Source organism: Fulmarus glacialis, unplaced genomic scaffold, assembly GCF_000690835.1.
Source record: "Fulmarus glacialis isolate BGI_N327 unplaced genomic scaffold, ASM69083v1 scaffold12767, whole genome shotgun sequence".
Lineage (NCBI taxonomy): Eukaryota > Metazoa > Chordata > Aves > Procellariiformes > Procellariidae > Fulmarus > Fulmarus glacialis.
In genome coordinates, this window is record NW_009222739.1 from 33,962 (window position 1) to 51,834 (window position 17,873).

General features: G+C 39.7%; 1 protein-coding gene across 1 annotated transcript in view; it reads left to right on the forward strand.

The window, feature by feature from the left end:
* ADAM22 (ADAM metallopeptidase domain 22) overlaps positions 1-17,873 on the forward strand; it is a gene marked incomplete at its 5' end in the record, with an annotated part of 52,934 nt that overhangs the window by 29,828 nt on the left and 5,233 nt on the right. Inside the window, 5 exons of the mRNA XM_009581568.1 lie at positions 278-368; positions 1,703-1,720; positions 4,579-4,686; positions 7,614-7,714; positions 8,290-8,356. Of these exons, the coding sequence (XP_009579863.1) occupies positions 278-368; positions 1,703-1,720; positions 4,579-4,686; positions 7,614-7,714; positions 8,290-8,356 (385 nt within the window). The remainder of the gene's footprint in view (positions 1-277; positions 369-1,702; positions 1,721-4,578; positions 4,687-7,613; positions 7,715-8,289; positions 8,357-17,873) is intronic.

Genomic DNA, 17,873 nt, shown 5'->3' on the forward strand with positions numbered 1-17,873 from the left:
AGCAGTTTAATATTGATAACATTATATTGGCATACATGGCACAACTTTCCCATGTTGTAGCAAGTGTTCAATTAAGGGAAATGGACACAGAGGTCAAAGCTTGATTTACAAATGATCTTTTTATGTTCATGCTATACTTTAAGATTGTATCTCTGGTTACAATTAATCAGCCTAGTGCAAGTTGTCCAAGCAGGTTTTTGAAAGACAGTGCATTTGCTGTTTTTGTATATTTTTCTTCTAAAACCCTGTATATTTTCCCCCTTTCTTGTGTTTCCAGGTGTTGTCAGCACAAATATAATAATCGGGGCTATTGCTGGCACCATTTTAGTGTTGGCTCTCGTTTTAGGAATAACTGGTTGGGGTTACAAGTAAGTAAATTGTGTTCTTAATACAGTAAAAAATATGTTTATTTCATCTGATAGCTGATTATGTTATGAAAAGAACAATTCTAACATAATCTAAAAAATCTAAATTAGATTATATTTATACAGTGACATTTTTATAGTATTAGAATTTTTCAAGCAATTCTTACATGTGTATGTGGTTTTGGAGAGCTTGATCCAGGTTTGAAATTTATTTCTTAGTTATTTCTTTTCTTTTTTTGTGGACAATCAGATTATGATTTTTCTGTATCTGACAAAGGAAATATAAGAATACAATCTGATTCAATCATAAATCTTTTCTAATGACAAAGTAAATTTAGCAAGATTAGCCTTCAGTCAGTCAGTAAAGCATTTAACTGTAGGCTTCCTTAAACAGATGTTTATATTCAGTCAGCTTAACCTGAAATTAATTCAGGCATGTTTTTCAGTAAGAGAGAGAGATCTGTAATTTGCAAATAAGGTGCAAGTTCTCTCCTGGCGTAGAGCTGGCAGTGTTCCGCTCACTGAAAGGCAAAATGGATTATTTTAGCCTGACTGATCTTTTTCAGTTTTTCTCCTTTTGTGAATTTCTTCTAAAAACAGAGGGGTTTCGGTTTTTTGCATGTATTAAAAAAAGATTCAAGGTACTTGCTTTGTCACCTGTGTTTGGATGAGGCTGGCTCTTGAAGTCCTTCCTCCAATAGATCCTTGGTGTGCTTGGAGGGCAGGTTCAGTTGCAGGCAGTGCTGTAGCTGGGACATGGCCCCAGCGGTTTGGCATAACGAACTGACACAATCCCCTGCTGGTTTGTTAGACTGAAGTAGGCTGAGGGCTGCTCAGAAATGCACAACAAAAGAAGCATTTGGAAAAAAGCATGAAGATTAGGATAGTAAAAAAATAAGTTATGCTGTCTTGGTATATCACCCTCAGCTACTGGCAGTATCTGAAAATCTGGACTTCTATTTTGAGTACAACTCCAGAAGTCAAGGGCACATTTTGAGATCACCTCTAGCCAATGGGAGGATCAGTTTTTGGAGGTGGAGAGCAAGAGCGCACCTTTCACTAGCAGCTTCACAATGAATAGTCTTAAACTCATCATGAACTGCACCTCCAACTCAGCACTGACTTTAACCATCAACATGAATATATTTTCCTTGTTTATTCTGATTTAGGTTGTCTATGAGTATGTTTATTTCAGAAGTGTTTTTTGTAGAAATATTTTGAGCAAAAATTTCATTCTTCATGCATTGCCTTTCTCTTCACATTTTTTTTTGTCTTTCTGACCATGTATACGTGCATACTGATAACTCATTCTTCTTTCTTTCTCTTTGTATGGAAAGAAACTACAGAAGACAGAGGTATGTGCTAAAAGTAATGGAATGCGTCTTGGAAAGCTCTGAAAATAGCTTTTCTTCTCTCTTGCTCATTTACATGATATAAAGAAAATATAGTGATCGCTATATTTTCTATAAAGAAAATACAGTGATGAATTATCATATTTTAAAGAATATTTGCTTGAATATATGACATTGGTATTTATTCTATCAATGCATTGCTTGAAATCGTGATTTCACTGGACTCAGCAGCAAAAATAATGTTTATTTCAGAGGTAGCTATTTTATTTAGGAAAACAGGAGAATATTTCCAATAAGAGAGACTGAAAATCTGCTGTTAGAGATGAAAGTGTTCTTGGGAGGCTGAGAATTGAATCATTAATATTAACATGATGTTCAGGAGCCTTTTGAGGCAAATTCATTCTTGGAGCTTCTTTGCAGTTAAAAATACAATGCAGTTAAATTGCTGTGTGAATAAAGAAGCCATTCTTTCCCACCACCTGGCTCAATTGATTTGTAGCTAAAGCACAGTACTGTCTTCAGCACACCCTTTCAATCAAGCCTGTGGCCAAAAACCAAACAATTCCTCGTGACTGGGGTTTGGCTCCTGGAAGACCACCTCCCTTTGATCAGTCATCTGCCTGGCAGATGGGTCGTCTGGGAAGAAGTTGCCTCCTTCCTCTCCCAGTCCCCCCATAGATAAGAGGGTTTCTCAAATTCCCCTGTTTTCTGCCTGTATCACCGCCTCCTGGTCGAAGCTGTTGCTTTGTTTGTTGCTGCTACCCATTGTGCTTGTTCTCCATTTCCACTACCTAGGTAGCGCTTTCTTTGCCAGGCTCAAAGTAGTTGCAAAAAGTAGAAAAGCTCTGCCAAGTGCTGGTTGCGTACTACAAGGTCAGATAGGTGGCAGGAACAGTAATGGGAAAAAGGCAAAGCTATTGAAGTCAAGCCTTATGGAGAGGTTGGTGGGTAGGAAATGTCACCCGACAGAAGGAAGGCAGAATTTCAGGGTTTGGTGCTGCTTAGTGGTATGCAATGTATCTGTAAGCGCAGACTAACATGACCATCAAGTCACTCTACTGTGGGCGTATCAGTGTTGGCTGAGGACAAAGCAGCCAAAACCTCGAAATACAGAAAGAGACCGCCCCATGCATGTTTGCATTGGAACATTAGAGAATCTAACTTTTTCAAATTCGCTCATCTCCAGAAATTAGTATATGGACAGAGAACTGTGAATATGCAGTCAGTCTGCAGCTGTGTCTGTGGGCATGGGCAGAGAGGCTTTTGAAGGCATTTTAAAGATGGTGGAGATATTTAGCAACTAAATCTCCTTCATGCAGAAAATTAAGTTCTGACTGAACTGACTTCTAAATAGAGTAATTTTGGATATGCACAAGGAGTGCTCCGTAAATGGAAAAACCAGACATCCATCAGACTGTCCAGAGTGTCCTTTTTTTTTAATTGTTTATTATTAGTCCTTAAATAAAGATGAAAACAAGCCATTCAGGTATTATTGAGCATTACATAAGAAATGATATTTGGTAGTACTAAGCAACTGAAATGAGTAAACTGAAAGTAATAAAAAGAGCAAAGGATTCTGTGAGGTGGGATAGTGTGGCTTAAAGGGCACAGCTACATGGGAGAAGTTATTTCTGATGGAGTACCGAGAGGGCAGTTTGCTGGAGGAAGCCTGAGGAGCAGAGCCGCCGACACTGAGTCAACTCCAAACACACTGATGTACTGGCCGAGGAATGTGGCGAGAACTGAAACCCGAATGATGCTAGAAGAAATAGCATGGAAGTACTGTGTTACACTAATGATTTATGTGCCATATAATTATATATTTTAAATACTTTAGGAGCATTAGAAATTCAGATATGTAATGAAGAGAGCCCAATTCAGGTCTGTAGTTGGACACAATCTGAATGTGAATCAACCTTCTGATAAATACGCATCTTAATAGGGGCAGACTAAAGCAAAAAGGCCTTGGAAAGTGCCTTGGAAAGGCTGAATAGATACTTAAGTAGCTGGTATTATGATACAGCCAGCTTTCAAAGTAGCTACTTGTACTAGGGATTTTTCAACTTGGTGGAACTGTAACTGGAATATTTGCACGGCAGTTTTTCTGCTGGCAATGAATTCACCATCTGCAAAAAAGTTGCATGACTTGATTAGGACTTTCGAGTGGATAGATAGTTTTATGCACCACAACCGAGCTTCTAGTACTGTTAAGGGATAAACTATTGTCAGACATGTTTGGCATTATTTTTGTGTGTCTTGGCAGATTGAGTCTACTGTGGTAGTCAGGAATAGCTGAGAACCTCTGACACTGGCGTTAGTTCCCCTGCACAAGAAAACAGTTAATAAACTGGAGGTTTTTCTCCTCCTGAGGTTTAAACAACTCAACAGGTTGCTATTCTTGCATGCAATAATGATCACAAAAATCAAATGGAAAGCATCTACCTCAGTAGCATTCACTTTTCCTGAACTCCTTTTTGATGCAGGCATGCATTCAGCTCAGGCTGCAGTACTTGTACTGCACCTGGGGATGCTTTTCGCAACCAGTGTGATGAGCCATTTGAAATGTCTGAACTTGGTTATCCAATGTCTCAAGAACCACAAACTATTCACTTTGAAAATTGTGATCAGAGTTTATCAGTGAAATGTTCCTTGTTTTCCCTTACCGAAACCACGTATCAGAAGCATGTGGGAGTTTTCTCTCAGATGGTTGAATTATTTAATAGGATTATTGTGTGTGGTTAACAGGTTTCCTCAAGGATCGTTATTCTTGCCTCTTTCTTTTAAACTCATATTTGTGCATGCTTGTGTGCATGCTGGTGCCTGTCATGTTTTCTGACTCTACGATGTTTATTATACTTTAGACAAATACCCCAGGGAGATTATGTAAAAAAGCCTGGAGAGGCCGACTCTTTTTATAGCGACATGCCTCCTGGAGTCAGCACAAACTCTGCATCTAGTTCTAAGAAGAGGTCTGCTTTTCTGTCGCATTTTCAGATTTCTACCTGTTCCATCACCCATTATTCCATTAGTCAGAACATTTCATTGTTTTGCAGCAGGTTTGATTCTTTCTTCTTTCTTTGTGGAGTGTTTGAAATAGCATCCTTTGTGCTTTGATTACTGATTTTTCTCACATGCCCTGAGCTGCTAATTGTTACAATTAGTCCAGAATAAACAAGTTTTCCATTGTAAACCAATTTTCGGTTAATCAAATTTTCATCATCTCCCTGCTTGAGAATTGTTTTCAAGTAGACTGTAATAATAATTGCTGGCTCAAAAAAAAATTAAATAAAAGAACCATAATCTTTTAAATCATGGTCATGTAATCAAAGAAAAGGAACGCTGTCTTGCTTCAATAATAGTTATAAACATAAGCTGTTCCATATAAATGTTATTTTTATATCTTTATTTGTCAGCATCATTAATTCACTGAGTTTACCTAGAGTTCTGGATAATATTCTTGCTGTCTCACATTAAAGATGATGGTGCTTGCATTTTATTCCACTTACTAGACTAGTATACTAAATGGTCACCAAGCGTTATCTTAGAAAATAATTTTACAAAGACTTTCTGTAGTTTTGTGCTTGCTATTATGAGTAACCAAGGAGGGCATTAGATTTTGCCCTTGATCAGATTTCACCAATTCTGCTATTGATCCAGTTACTTTAAAAGCCCAACAACATTTTAAAATGGAAAATTCATTGAAAAGCGTTGAGAGTCATTTGTAATTGGTAAGGTCATTGGGTCATGATGCTCACCATCCCTCTGCAGTTAGAGAACCTTTAATTATGAAAATCTCCAGCTAGCACTTTATAAGAATTTATGAGAAGCACTATGAGAAGTACTACGTTGTAGGAGGGATAGACAGTCCTGAATCGCAATTCTCAATTCTTGTCTCTCTGAGCAGTCTATAACTGTGCAGTTGATGAAGCCATTTTCTTTGTTGTTATTTCAAAGAAAGTAGAGAGAAATGTATGGAAGGGATACATTTGCAGTGACATTTGCTATTTGGTATAGCAGCTTGATCCTATATGCAACTTCATTCAATCTGTTCTAATGAATATGTTATTAAGAAAACTGTAGTAGTGTATAATTAATTAATGATTTCTAATTTTTAAATTCAGCTTTTTAGATTTGTGAGTGGATAAATTATTTGTTTTCAGGGAGCAAGTGTCAATCTTAAATGATGCATTGTTTGTGTTGGAGAATATTTTCTCATTTGGATAAAATTTTTTAAAAAGTCTTGGGGAAGCAAGTTTTCATAGCCTTGTGTAAGCAGGTTCAAATACCAGTTAAGAAAAAAAAGTTTTTTTTTAAATGAGTATCATTTAATGTGTTTCTTCTTTCATTCAGTATCTGTGTTTCTTTTCATATTTCATTTCTTTCATGTGTCTCCGTTTATTATTTGTTCCAAAAAGCTAATGGCTTCTAAGGTCTGTCTGTACTAGAGAGTTTTGTTGTTCCCCACCACCAGTTCAGGTATGTTGTGCCACTGTAACGTCTGGAAAAGTAAGTCTGACAAATATTCCATTAACGTTGTGGTGGAGCTGACATGGTCCTCCCATTTCAATGCCCAGAGTGCTACTTCCTACCTTCCAAGCTGGTTTTGATTTGCTTTGTGTGCAGATATGGATGACATCTCTTGAGAGACATCAGAGTGACTGGGCCATTAGTCACCTGGGCTTCTCCATGCTGGAAAACGCTATGAAGTCTTAGTATTAGGATTTTCAAGGATTAAGAGATAACTTTATGATAACTCTTGCTATTATGAAACAGCAAACACCAAAACCAGTTTATAGCGAGACACTCCTGAACCTGAAAATAGACCATTAGGAGGAGAAAATTATTTAAAAATCTGTTAATGGATCTGTTGGTTCTCAGACCTTTCATGCTGTAAGTAAGTCTGAATTAATGAAACGCTGGACTTAATTCAGTGTGGCTGTGATTAGCCTGGTCTTCTGGAAGCTGAAGAGCATCTGTCAGATGCCTGCCCTCCAAGGAAAGCAGAGACTGAAAAATGCAAGGGTATTCAGACTTAAAAACTACAGAAATAGAACCTTTAAGCAAAACTTCTTTGTAATAAATAAGCCATCTATTCTGACCAATTTTCAACTTCCTCTTGTTTTCTTCTCTTTTGGAAATAATTGTAGATCTCATGGCAAACAGCTGAGCAGCAGCTCTAATTCAGCAAAAAAAAGCCTGTTGCAAAACCCCATGTGTTGAACGTTGCCACACGCATCTCTGGCTCTTAGAGGGAATACAAGAAGAAAGAAAAACTTTAGTTTGCACCAAGCACCTAGATATAAAGACTGTTTTTGGCTTTGAGTTTGGCATTAAAATTATATACTGTAGTGACTAGCTGCCAAAATACAATAAAAATTCAAAATTAGCAAAAATGAGACAGAGTTACCCCTCCCCTGGAGCTACCAGGTGTGGGTGGGAGGATGTTCATCGCAGACTCCTGGGCCCCTGAGACTTGTCTCAGTGGGTGGAGGGAAGCAGTCGCAGATTTCCTGCAACAGCACAAGGAGGGAGTGGGCAGCCTGCAGGCGGGATGTGAGGAAAAAACACCTTGAGACCAGCACAGTTGGAAGAGCGGAACTGGGGCAGAGCAGGAAATCTGGTGTGCGCTGGTGCTTGTGCTTTCCACAGTAGACACGGGAGAAAGCAGTGCTGAAGCCTGGCTCTTGAATGTGGACACACCAAACCACTGCAGGGACAGCTGGCAAAGTATAACTGCAGGGTTTAACTAGAAATCCTGGATGCTCTGCTAGGGCAGACAGACCTTAGGCTGCGTTATGTCGCCGGCTTCGGGAATGTGACTTTCTGAACCACTGAGAAAACACTGATGTTAGACAATACCCTTAACAATAACCGCATCTGAGCCCTCCTATTCCAGGTCAAATGGATTATCTCATTCCTGGAGTGAAAGGATCCCAGACACAAAACATATTTCAGACATTTGTGAAAATGGAAGGCCTAGGAGTAATTCTTGGCAAGGTAAGTGTGAACCTCTGTGCTGGCCACAATGGAAACCAGCTTCTGAGCCATTTCTGCTCTGCTGAAAATTTAGCTGATCTTGGGATAGCAGCATGACTCCTTAAAATTTTGCTAATTGTTATTAAGCTGGAATTGGGATTTAGAAGCACCCTACACAAGTACCTTTTTTGCACAATGCTTTGGCACGTAGAAATGACATTTAATTTCTCCCATTCCTCCAGTATGAGCTAACATGAAAAAGAAGTCATCTGTTCACTCTTGCCAGCTTCTGTGATTTTATCAGGCAGTGTTTAGTGTTTTTCTTGAAGTATAGTGATTTTCTCAAACGAAAGCTGAAATTAAGGAGTCTTTTGCTCTGCACAGTTACAGCAAAAAGTAGAGAAAGATCACCTAAGTATCAAGTTTACCTGGTCTGAGGTAAATCAAGGGGACCAACCTGTGACTTTTAAATGGTTAAAGCTAATGAGGTAACGACTCTTTTGCTGGGGATGCAAAAAGAATATACGGTTTGGCATGGGACGCAGGTGAGTTTCAAGTTGTTTTACCATCTGTCTTTATCCTTTGATTTCTTTCAGGTAATATAGGAGGAAACAGAAAGAAAGTCAGAGGCAAAAGATTTAGGCCACGGTCTAATTCAACTGAGTAAGTCTGAACTTATAAAAGCAAAGCCAAAAAGTATAGTTTTCATATTTGTGTTTTGTAGATGGAGATTAAGAGTACTGAAAAGTAGACAGCTGCATTTTTGCTCTGTGGCCCATTCTGATTGCTGACTGATAACCTGGTAAATGGTTTGGCTAATGTATTTCAACCTCTTTTTATGTATTCTTTAAAAATTAACTATCAATTTTCTTTTTTATGTAGGCTTCCTCACAGTCGTTCCCATAGCAATTCCCAATGATTTTGGCAGCCTGCACCATCACTGCAGGCTTTTGTCTACAGTAAACTGCCATTGCTGAGTGTATCCTGGTTCAATACTGAATTTCTGATAACCTGTTTCCTACCCTTGTCTTCACCTTGGGTTGGGCCATTGCAGAGTTAGAGATTTGTATCTCTGCGTACCTGTCTGGAGGTTTTAGGAGAGGTATCTGTCTGCTTTGAGAGTGCCCTGAAGTTTATTGTAAGCCTGAAACAGCCAGTCTTGAGTAAACCCTGCAATAAATGGGTAATGAGAGCCCTTACGAGGCAACTGATTCCCAGACCTTTCCAGTATGGCTTAGAGTTGCTTTCTATATTGATTTGTTGGTTACATTTACTGAAGAGCCCATGTGTGTAGTGGTCCCCATAGGGAATAAGCCTGCTGGTTCAGGCTCCTTTTGTGAATGAATGGTGAATGGCTGGAAACATAATCTCTGGGCTTGTCAAGCACTGGCCTGCTCTTACAGCACTTACGCCACAAGGGAATTCTTTGACCATAGTGGCAATGACAGTGCCCTTTCCCTGTATCATTAGTACTAACTGTGCACCTGTATATGGGCAAATGGGCTTGATACCAACCCTGCTGGAAACTAATAATGCTAACTCCTCTCTGGGCCCTGCTTTCTTCAGTTTGGGGATTTTGAGTTTGTTCTGAAACTTTTCTTCCACCTGCCGTGTGCTGTTTTGAGGTGAGTAGGCTCAGAAAGGTTCATAGAGAAGACTCTTTGTTACAAGTTACAAGAAATAGTAGTTTGATGCCCACTGCAGTTATAACATTGCATGGTCAAAATGGCAACATGGAACCAGAAATTTTAGCCCCAGATCCCTTGGAGGAGTTTATCTGTCAAGTGCCCCTGTGCTCTTGGTCTATGTGCTGATAAACTCTTACTGGAACGTTATTTTGCTTGTTTTCTTTTCTCTTTGCATGAGACAGTTTGATAAAAGCAAAATTAGTTGGACCAAACTGCCAAGAATACAAATGAGATTGCACATTCTTCTTTAGAAGCTTGTCCTGTGCTTTCCTTCATTTTCCAATTGTACCTCTTAAACAAAATTTGTTAAAAAAGAAAAAAGTTTAAATTAATGATACCATTATCCTTTCATTCAGCAGAGGTGTACACTGGGGCTGAATTGGTCCATAAAGAATGAAACCAGATCAGCTCTTTTTAGTCTAGAGTGAACGTAACTGCATGGGAAGGGTATTGTTTTCAGTAAAAGCGAAAAACCCCAATGGGCATATTTTTCCCTCTGTGCTGCTCAGCTGATATATTATACATTTGCTCTGAGAACTTTGGAACACTAAATAAGTAGTAGTAGGGTAGACAGAGAGAGTGTGAGTTGGAAATCTTTTTCCTGTAAATTTTTTTCTCTTTTAAAGGTGCCCCTGAATTTCCGCTTAGTTCTCTGCTTTCCTTCTTGCTGCTTGTTATGATCTCTCAACCCAGCAGCAGCCCTGGTGCTAGAGGGAGGGGGCTTGTACTTCCCAAGGGCTGTGCAGCAGCCTGTTAGGGATGAAGCACAGCGTGTGTGTTCCTGGGAGAGACCTGCTGGGCAGGAAAATGCTCTTTCTCCTGACGGGGTCTATCCTGGATTGCACAGGACCGCATGGCGTGTCTGAGTCTCCTTGGCAAGCCTGTCACCCCTTGGAGAGGGAGCTCCCACTGGATGATCCACGTGCTGTGCTAATTCGGCGGGGAACAGAGAGAATTGCCGAGTGCACAGTGGCTCTGGTTAGAGATACCTTCCTTTGTGAGAATGATCTAACCGTGGCCAGCATGTACTCATTTAGGAAAACAAAAAGCAACGCCAGCTGCTTTGAGGATGCCTCAGAATACACGGAGGCTTTTCCAGACAAATTTACCTTCTTACCTTCTCTGGGAAATATAGAAGAATATTGAAATCTGCTCTGAAATGGTGGACGGCATTTGGAAAGTCCATCTGTCTGGCCCCTGGGCGTCCAATGAAGCATACTTGTTGAGATGGAAGAAAAGGGGTAACGCTGTTGGTCTCCTGTTAGTAGTAGAGACAGTGTAGTTAACCACTAGGAAATTGGGCTCATTTGTGTCATACCTTGTGCAGAATTCAATTTTTTTTAAGCAGGTGCACGCTAGTACAGTTGCCTACAAAAGTATTTGACATATGCATGAGTCTGCAGTAACTGCACATGTTATGCACAAGGGGTTTTTTGTATACAGCCAAGCACCAGATAGAGACTTGTGCTGTAATCATTTAAGCAAAATTTCTTAAGCGCTGAGCAAGATTTGAGCTCTGCAGCCCTCATGAGCAGCACTGACAGGAGGGTTGCAAGCACATTGGGCAGTTCCTGAAAAATGTACTGCTCGCGCCTTTGTGCGACCCCTTGTACCTAACAGATACATGAACAAGGCTTCTGCTAAGGGTATAGCTCTATGGAGATTGCTAAAGCTGTTTTGGGATGTTTTTAATTGTTTCTAGATGTTTTAAAACAAAATTTGTTTTCTTTACTAAAGGCAGATGGTTCAGTTCACACAGAAGGAATGCCAACAGGCCAAATGTTTCTGCAGCTTTTTCACAAGCAGGGTTGATGAAACAGCCTGATAAAACAAGTTTTCTATTAAAATCAATTAGAGTTATTCGGGAATGATAATGAGAATTTTCTCAATAAGGTGACAGTTTAATTGGGAGCTTGTGTTAAAACAGGCCCCAGGGAACATGCGTTTTGCCAAATAGCGATTCTGACCTTTGTTAATTTGCACTGCTTTTCCTATAAGCCTTTGTCTTCCTCGTTGTTATAACTGATACGAACATCTTTGGCTTAGACTTTCTATTATATATTGTCTTTCTGCAGCAGGGTAACCCATGCATCTGAGCCTGGGCTTTCTCTCACCCACCAAATCCCGGCCCAAGGCATAAGCCCAGGGGGTTCTGACCACCCCCAAACAGGGAGTCGGGATCACAGGTCAGTCTCACCTGCCCCTGCGTTCTGGGCTGCCATTTTATCCCGTGAAAAGTCCTTCCCTCAGTAGACAATAGTTTCACTGTGGCAAAACACCGTGACTGCTTGGAGGTGCTCCTGCTGATGCAGCGCTAGCTAACCTTCCTCCTCGCCAGCCTGAGGAGTACGAGTACTCTTGAGCCCAGGTCTTTTGCCTTGTTGCATGTTGCGCTACAAGCCAAATCAAGCCGTTGGTCTGGCTATAGGCTTACATGTAAGGACATCTGTGTTTTAAAGTGGAATTTCTCACTCAAAGAAAACGCGGATTCTGGCCATCGCTAATGAACATGTGGCCAGGAAGATCAACCTGAGAGTTTTCTAATGGTATTACGTAGTGGTCTGCAGTAACTCAAGTTTAACCTTTCTGTAACAGATGAATTGAGGGGGTGAACGACGGTCTGTAATACAACCAGGCCCAGGAAACCCTGCAACGTGGTTGTGCAACAACTGCATGCTTTGATACCACATTACACTTTGTTTTCTAATACAGGAAGCCAGATTGGGAGTGTTTCATGGTTACCAAAAGACCCTTTCAAATAAAAAAAAGCAAGTCAAAAGTACTGCAGCAAGTACAAGAAAATGTGTAGTCGCACCTACAATTAAAGCTAAAGCAGAAGTGTATTAGTTCCAGGTGATGCTGGTGTCAGCCTGTTGCTTCACTTGGGGTTCATCTGTTGCTGCGCTACCACTTTTGACATTTTCTTTGTCTAAGAGCCCAAGCTGGAAAGCATAAAGCACTCCTGATTCCTGATAAATAAGTGAGCTGAGGAAGCTACTTAGAAGCACTTGTGGCTGAGGGCGAGTACTTTGTGAGAGCTGTGGCTGTGCTTGCGCAGGGTGGGAAGGAGAGGTTCCAGAGCAAAAAAGGAGCAATAGAAGTCTAAAAAGTGCTGCTGCTTTTGTCATCAATGTGGTTTGAAATATGGTGGGGGTTGGACGACATGATCTGGCCCAACCTTTACTCATCTGAGCAATCCCTTGCGAGGGCTGTTCCCATGTGTGAGGTCATTGGAGTCACTGTCATAAGCAAGGGTGGTGAGAACTGGCCCAGAAATATCGAAAATAACTTAAAGAGGGTTTTTCTTTCCCTTTTTTCTTGGTTACAATTTGTTTCCTATTTTGGAGTGTGCTAGTCTCTATTATATATAGGTAGTGATCACAAGTAATCATTAAACTGTTGCTATTCTTATACAACAAGAACAGACTTTAAATTGGACCAGGCAGGCTCCTGTTTCTACATTGCCCTTTTTTCTTAACATGACAGAGGGGGAGGAATTCGCTAATCTTGTTATTGGGGCCTAAGAGAAACCAGTTACAAAAAAAAATTTCTTCTTCCCTGGTAATATTACTGTCAGATAATTAAACACCGTCTTATTTCATAGTTTTCATGTAACTAATATGAGTATGCAGCTCAGACTTTTTTCCTAAAAAGTGTGGTTTTGGTGTCAAGATTGCTTCTGTAAAATGTGAGATAACTCTGCAGCTCACCTCCATTAAAGCTTCTTGTCATCCTACCAAATTAAATGATCATTGAAAAATCAGAGGGTTATTTGCACATAAGTGTAAAAATTGCTGCTGTAGTGGCAAACAATTCAGGCCTTTTAACACCCTGAGGCCAAAATTCATTCCTGTAGAAAGGGCCAAGCCCAAGTTTCTGTGCTCATTGAACTATTATCTTGCAGTTTATTCTAGATGGGTGCAAATGTGTGTCTTCAACAAGCAACCTGCAGGATTGGAGCCAAAATGCCCCTTCATCCTTATTCTGAGATCATGAGAGGAGGTCAAACCATGAGCTTAATGCTGGCCCTTGGCATAGGAGTGAATTTTACCCTTAAGACATTAAATGAATGATGTATCCCGAAGAGTTTCCAGATTAATCAAACATATGAGTCTTGTTGTAGGTCAGATTTTCTCATGCAGTTGTACACGTTGCCTAGTCCTCACCCAACATTCCTACTGATTTATTTGCCATATTCACTTGCATTTTGGGGATGAAGACATCCTTGCTAAGCTTGTGCTGTGTGTTCTCAGATTTTCTATTCTTGTTCTTCTGCTTTCTCTGTTCCTTCCATTGCTTTCTGCAGGTATTTAAACCCATGGTTCAAAAGAGAATATAATGTAGCTAAGTGGGTAGAAGATGTGAATAAAAACACTGAAGGACCATACTTTAGGTATTTTGTAAATTAATTCTATATAATTTTTAAGACCTGTTCCAGCATATACAAATATCTTGGGACTCCTACCTTGTATAAATCAATACAAGTTACTGTAGGTGCAAAGGGCCCCTCTTCTTTTGCTGCATTTTGATGTCTGTTTTCGGCTTCATGTGCAATTTACAGTTATTTTTCTGAATGTTTTAATGAAGCCATTGAAAAGGGTGTGTGTAGTGCATGCGTTCCCACCGTCATCTATAGCTTGTAGTAGCTTTCTCATAATTTTATGCCAAGTAGTGTTTTATGGGCATGAGACATATTTATCACTAATAAACTAGTATTAACTTAAATAGAATGTAATTTACTGAAGCAAGTGGTTTCATAACACATTGACTCTACCCAGTGTCTTATATAGTGCATACTAAAATTTAAATGAAAAAAGAATAAAAAGTATTGGTATTTTACCCTCAGCATACAATGAAATAATTAATATATTGTAATTGGAAAATTAAATGTATGAGAATATACTCTGTGCTCTATTTATCAAACCAGTAATGAATCTGTTACAAGTGAGTGTAGGGTTCAGCCAAAAATGTCACTTGTTTTTGAGAGGGGAAAGTGTGTATTATTTGATACATTCCAAGTTAAAGAGAAGAAGCATGCATGAGGCTGGCCTCCCTGTTGTAGCAGAATCAGGAGACTGAGAACATTTTAGTAGATTCCCAAAAGACACAATCCCACAGCTGAGACAGAAGTTTACATCAGCTGAAAAAATCAGCTAGCATAGGAGAGAATGGAAGACAATTTATGACAAATAATATAAACCATGAAAGAAATAGATGAAACTGTAAGTTGACATATCAAAAATGAAGCTGAAACAAGAATTATAGAAACACAAAGAAAAATAATACAAATCAAAATCTTTAGCCAAAATGGTGAAGGATGGTAAGAACGAGTAAATAGAATCTTAACAACAATTTTGCTACATTAGTAGACCTAATAATAGTGCAAAAGAGCAGAAACATTCACTAAATATGTCCAACGGGTATTTGGGAAAAAAGCATGGTGGAGTTGTATCACAAGATGCTAATGAAACACTTCTATTCCAATAGTAGCGCTGGCAGATATTAAATAGCAGAATGGGAATTTAGTCGTTTTTAGAACTAAAAATGTCCCAAAGTCTTAAAAGGGCATAAAATTGTCACTTTTTTAAACCATTTGTGTTTGCTTTCAAGAACTCTTAAATCACAGCATATGTTGCAGAAAGGCTTTGCAATGAACAAATAGGGCAAATGAGGTAAATTTAAGCCTGCCAGTCCTGATCTCGGTCCTGAACAAGGAGTAAAAATCCCTGACACAAGAATCCGAGGCTTATGGGAGGATATTGTGATTTTGCCAGCCGGTATCAACCAGGTCTTGGTGTTGGTGCTTGGACATTCAGGCAGGGTGTATTGTGAATCCAGTAGTTTTGCCATTGCTGGTTTTAGTATTGGGATACAGGGTCCAGTTCTGGTGTCCACAGTTCAAGAACCGGGGAGATTTAAGCCCTGAGAAACCTTAGAAGGGACTGCAGGGCCTCAAGCTGTTCAGTTTAATGGAGCAGCTAAATGCTTACCTGATCATAAAATCTACATAGCTGTATATGTAGCAAAACCTGTGTGGGAAGTCTTTTAGACTAGCAGACTAAGACTGATAATGACCAAAAGTCACTGGAAGGTGAAATTAGGCAAAGTCACGTTAGAAATGAGGTGTGTTTTTATTAGCAAACTTTTTCCTAAAAATACCCTCTGGACCTTTGTTGTTCAGGCAAGGCCATCAGTCACTTACCATAATCTAAGCCCATAGCTGTCTTTCAGGGTGTTTGTATCAGAAGCCCTGTGGTCGCAATAAACAAAGACATTGATGGAATGTGAAGGTAGCACTAGTTTAAAGTATGTTGCTTTAAATGGTTTATTTAAACAGGTTTAAATTCCTGTGTGGATACTCTTAATTTGGTTTTAATCTTTTAATATCAGTATATCTTTATCTAGTAACTAGATTAAATTGATGGGAATGTACCCCGTCCCTGAGGGTTGCACTGAATGAGTCATGTTTCTAATCGTATTTGAGATAAACCAAGCATTTTTTGCATGTAGATGAGGATTAAGCTGACCCATGTGAGTTTTAAGGGCTGTATATCAGCAGAGATGAAACATAAATTAAAAATTTTACAGCATAGAAGCTTACTAATGACTGCCTGCAGCAGTAGCTTTAGAAATGAGAGAGAAACTAGAATAAATTTAGAAACCTGTATGTCCTAATTAATTGAGGTAACCATGGGGAAGTATTCTGCAGTCATATTATGGAAGGCAAAGGATCAAATCTTCTCCCGGGATGAGTTGCCACGGGCTTATGAGAGGTTGAACTGAACAGTTTCTCCCTAAAACTCAGGTGCAATTTTAGTTAATCTGTGACAGATTGGAAAACATTGTTCCTAAGAACGGTGTGTCTGAACATCATATGGCTGGGTTTTGAGCCTGTGAAGTGATTCATGAACAAAACAAAACAAATCTTGTTTGGTAAACCAGAAAGTCAGGCTGAAGTCAGGCTGTCCAGCTGATACTACATTTTAGGAATCATAGCCCAGGATAAGACATTTACACCAGATAATTAGCTGGGTAGTATTTTTGTTGCTAATCATCTTTCTCTTTTCTTTTAAAGATGTCCTGAAAGTAACACTGCTGTTTTGCTTGTCTCCCTATAGTTTTAGGAATAATGTGTTGATGACTGGTGCTGTTGCAGGTAGAGTTGAGGTAGAATCAGGAAAAAAACCCCACTTCCTACAATTCCTAGGAACGCTGCAGATTTTCAGATAATAGAGATATTAGTCATCACAAAGACTTTCTCCATCAGCTTAAAAAAACCTTGTATAAATCAAAATTTGTCTCTCTGACACCTGGTGTCCTAGTTATTAATTTTTTTTTCCTAGTCTACAAGTCTAATGGGTATTTCTATATAATTACTTTTTATTAATGATAATAATAATTGTAGCTGGTGTCTCTGGCACCAGAAAGCTCCCAGCTGTGGGATTCCCTTCTGCAAGAAAATAAGATCTGTAAAGAAAGATCTCATTTTATTGCTCAAAGTCTAGGCTAGATTTTAATTTTACATGCCAGGCCACAGCTGTGTAACCCCAGCAATAAACCCAGGCAGGAAACCTTTCCCTGATTTTGGCTTTGCTGCAAGGCACGCTGTTTTACCAGTGTGATACTACTGCTTATTTTTGTTACTGCCAATTACAGTGGCTACTGCACAGACTGACCTTATGAAATATGGTTAAGGATTACTCGAAATCCTCACTGAATCTTGAAAGACTCAGAAACCATGATCGTATCAGAAAATGAACCGTCAGAATCCCAAAATGTGGCATTTCTTAGATCATTACAGACAAAAAAGACTAGAAGGCATGTTCTGAAGCACTGAGTTGCCTACATTTGATTTAATGCAAATATTTACAGTAACTTAGATTCTAGGGGTTGTTTGAGTACAAAAATAGTTTACGAAGAAAACAGGTTTTTTAGATGGAGACCCAGGATGCATACCCAGAGGGAAATTGGCCATCCCATATCAGAAAAGCATTGGCAAGGAGCATGGAGGGCAGGAGACAACAGGCTATCCATTTCCCTCCTGTTTTTTCTGTGCTTTGGTGTTCTTGCTTTCTTCCTAGATTTCTTCTCAGCTCCTCCTCAGCTGATCATTAGCTGGAGTTGGCTCCGCTGCTCTGTGAGGTCCATTGCCTTCCTCTGCGAGCATCCAACTGAGGCCAGAGCCATGACCAACCATTAGCTCCCTGCTCTTGCTGAGTTTCCCCATTACAACCAAAGCAAACTATTGTCCTTGTTGGCAGCCAGTGAAAAAAATGCCTACTGACGTCAACAGGATCAGGATTTCATTTCAAGAGTTAGGGAAAAGAGTTCAGTAAAGCGTGTGAGTGCCTGCTTCTGGGGCATTGCTGTGCAGTGCTTAAAGTGGATGGCTCAAGCCACAGCCTTTGCCTTTTCTGCCGCCCCCTACGTGCCAAGCCTCCCCTCTGCTGCTCCACTTTCTGAGGAAACTTGCGTATATCTGTGGTTTTTAA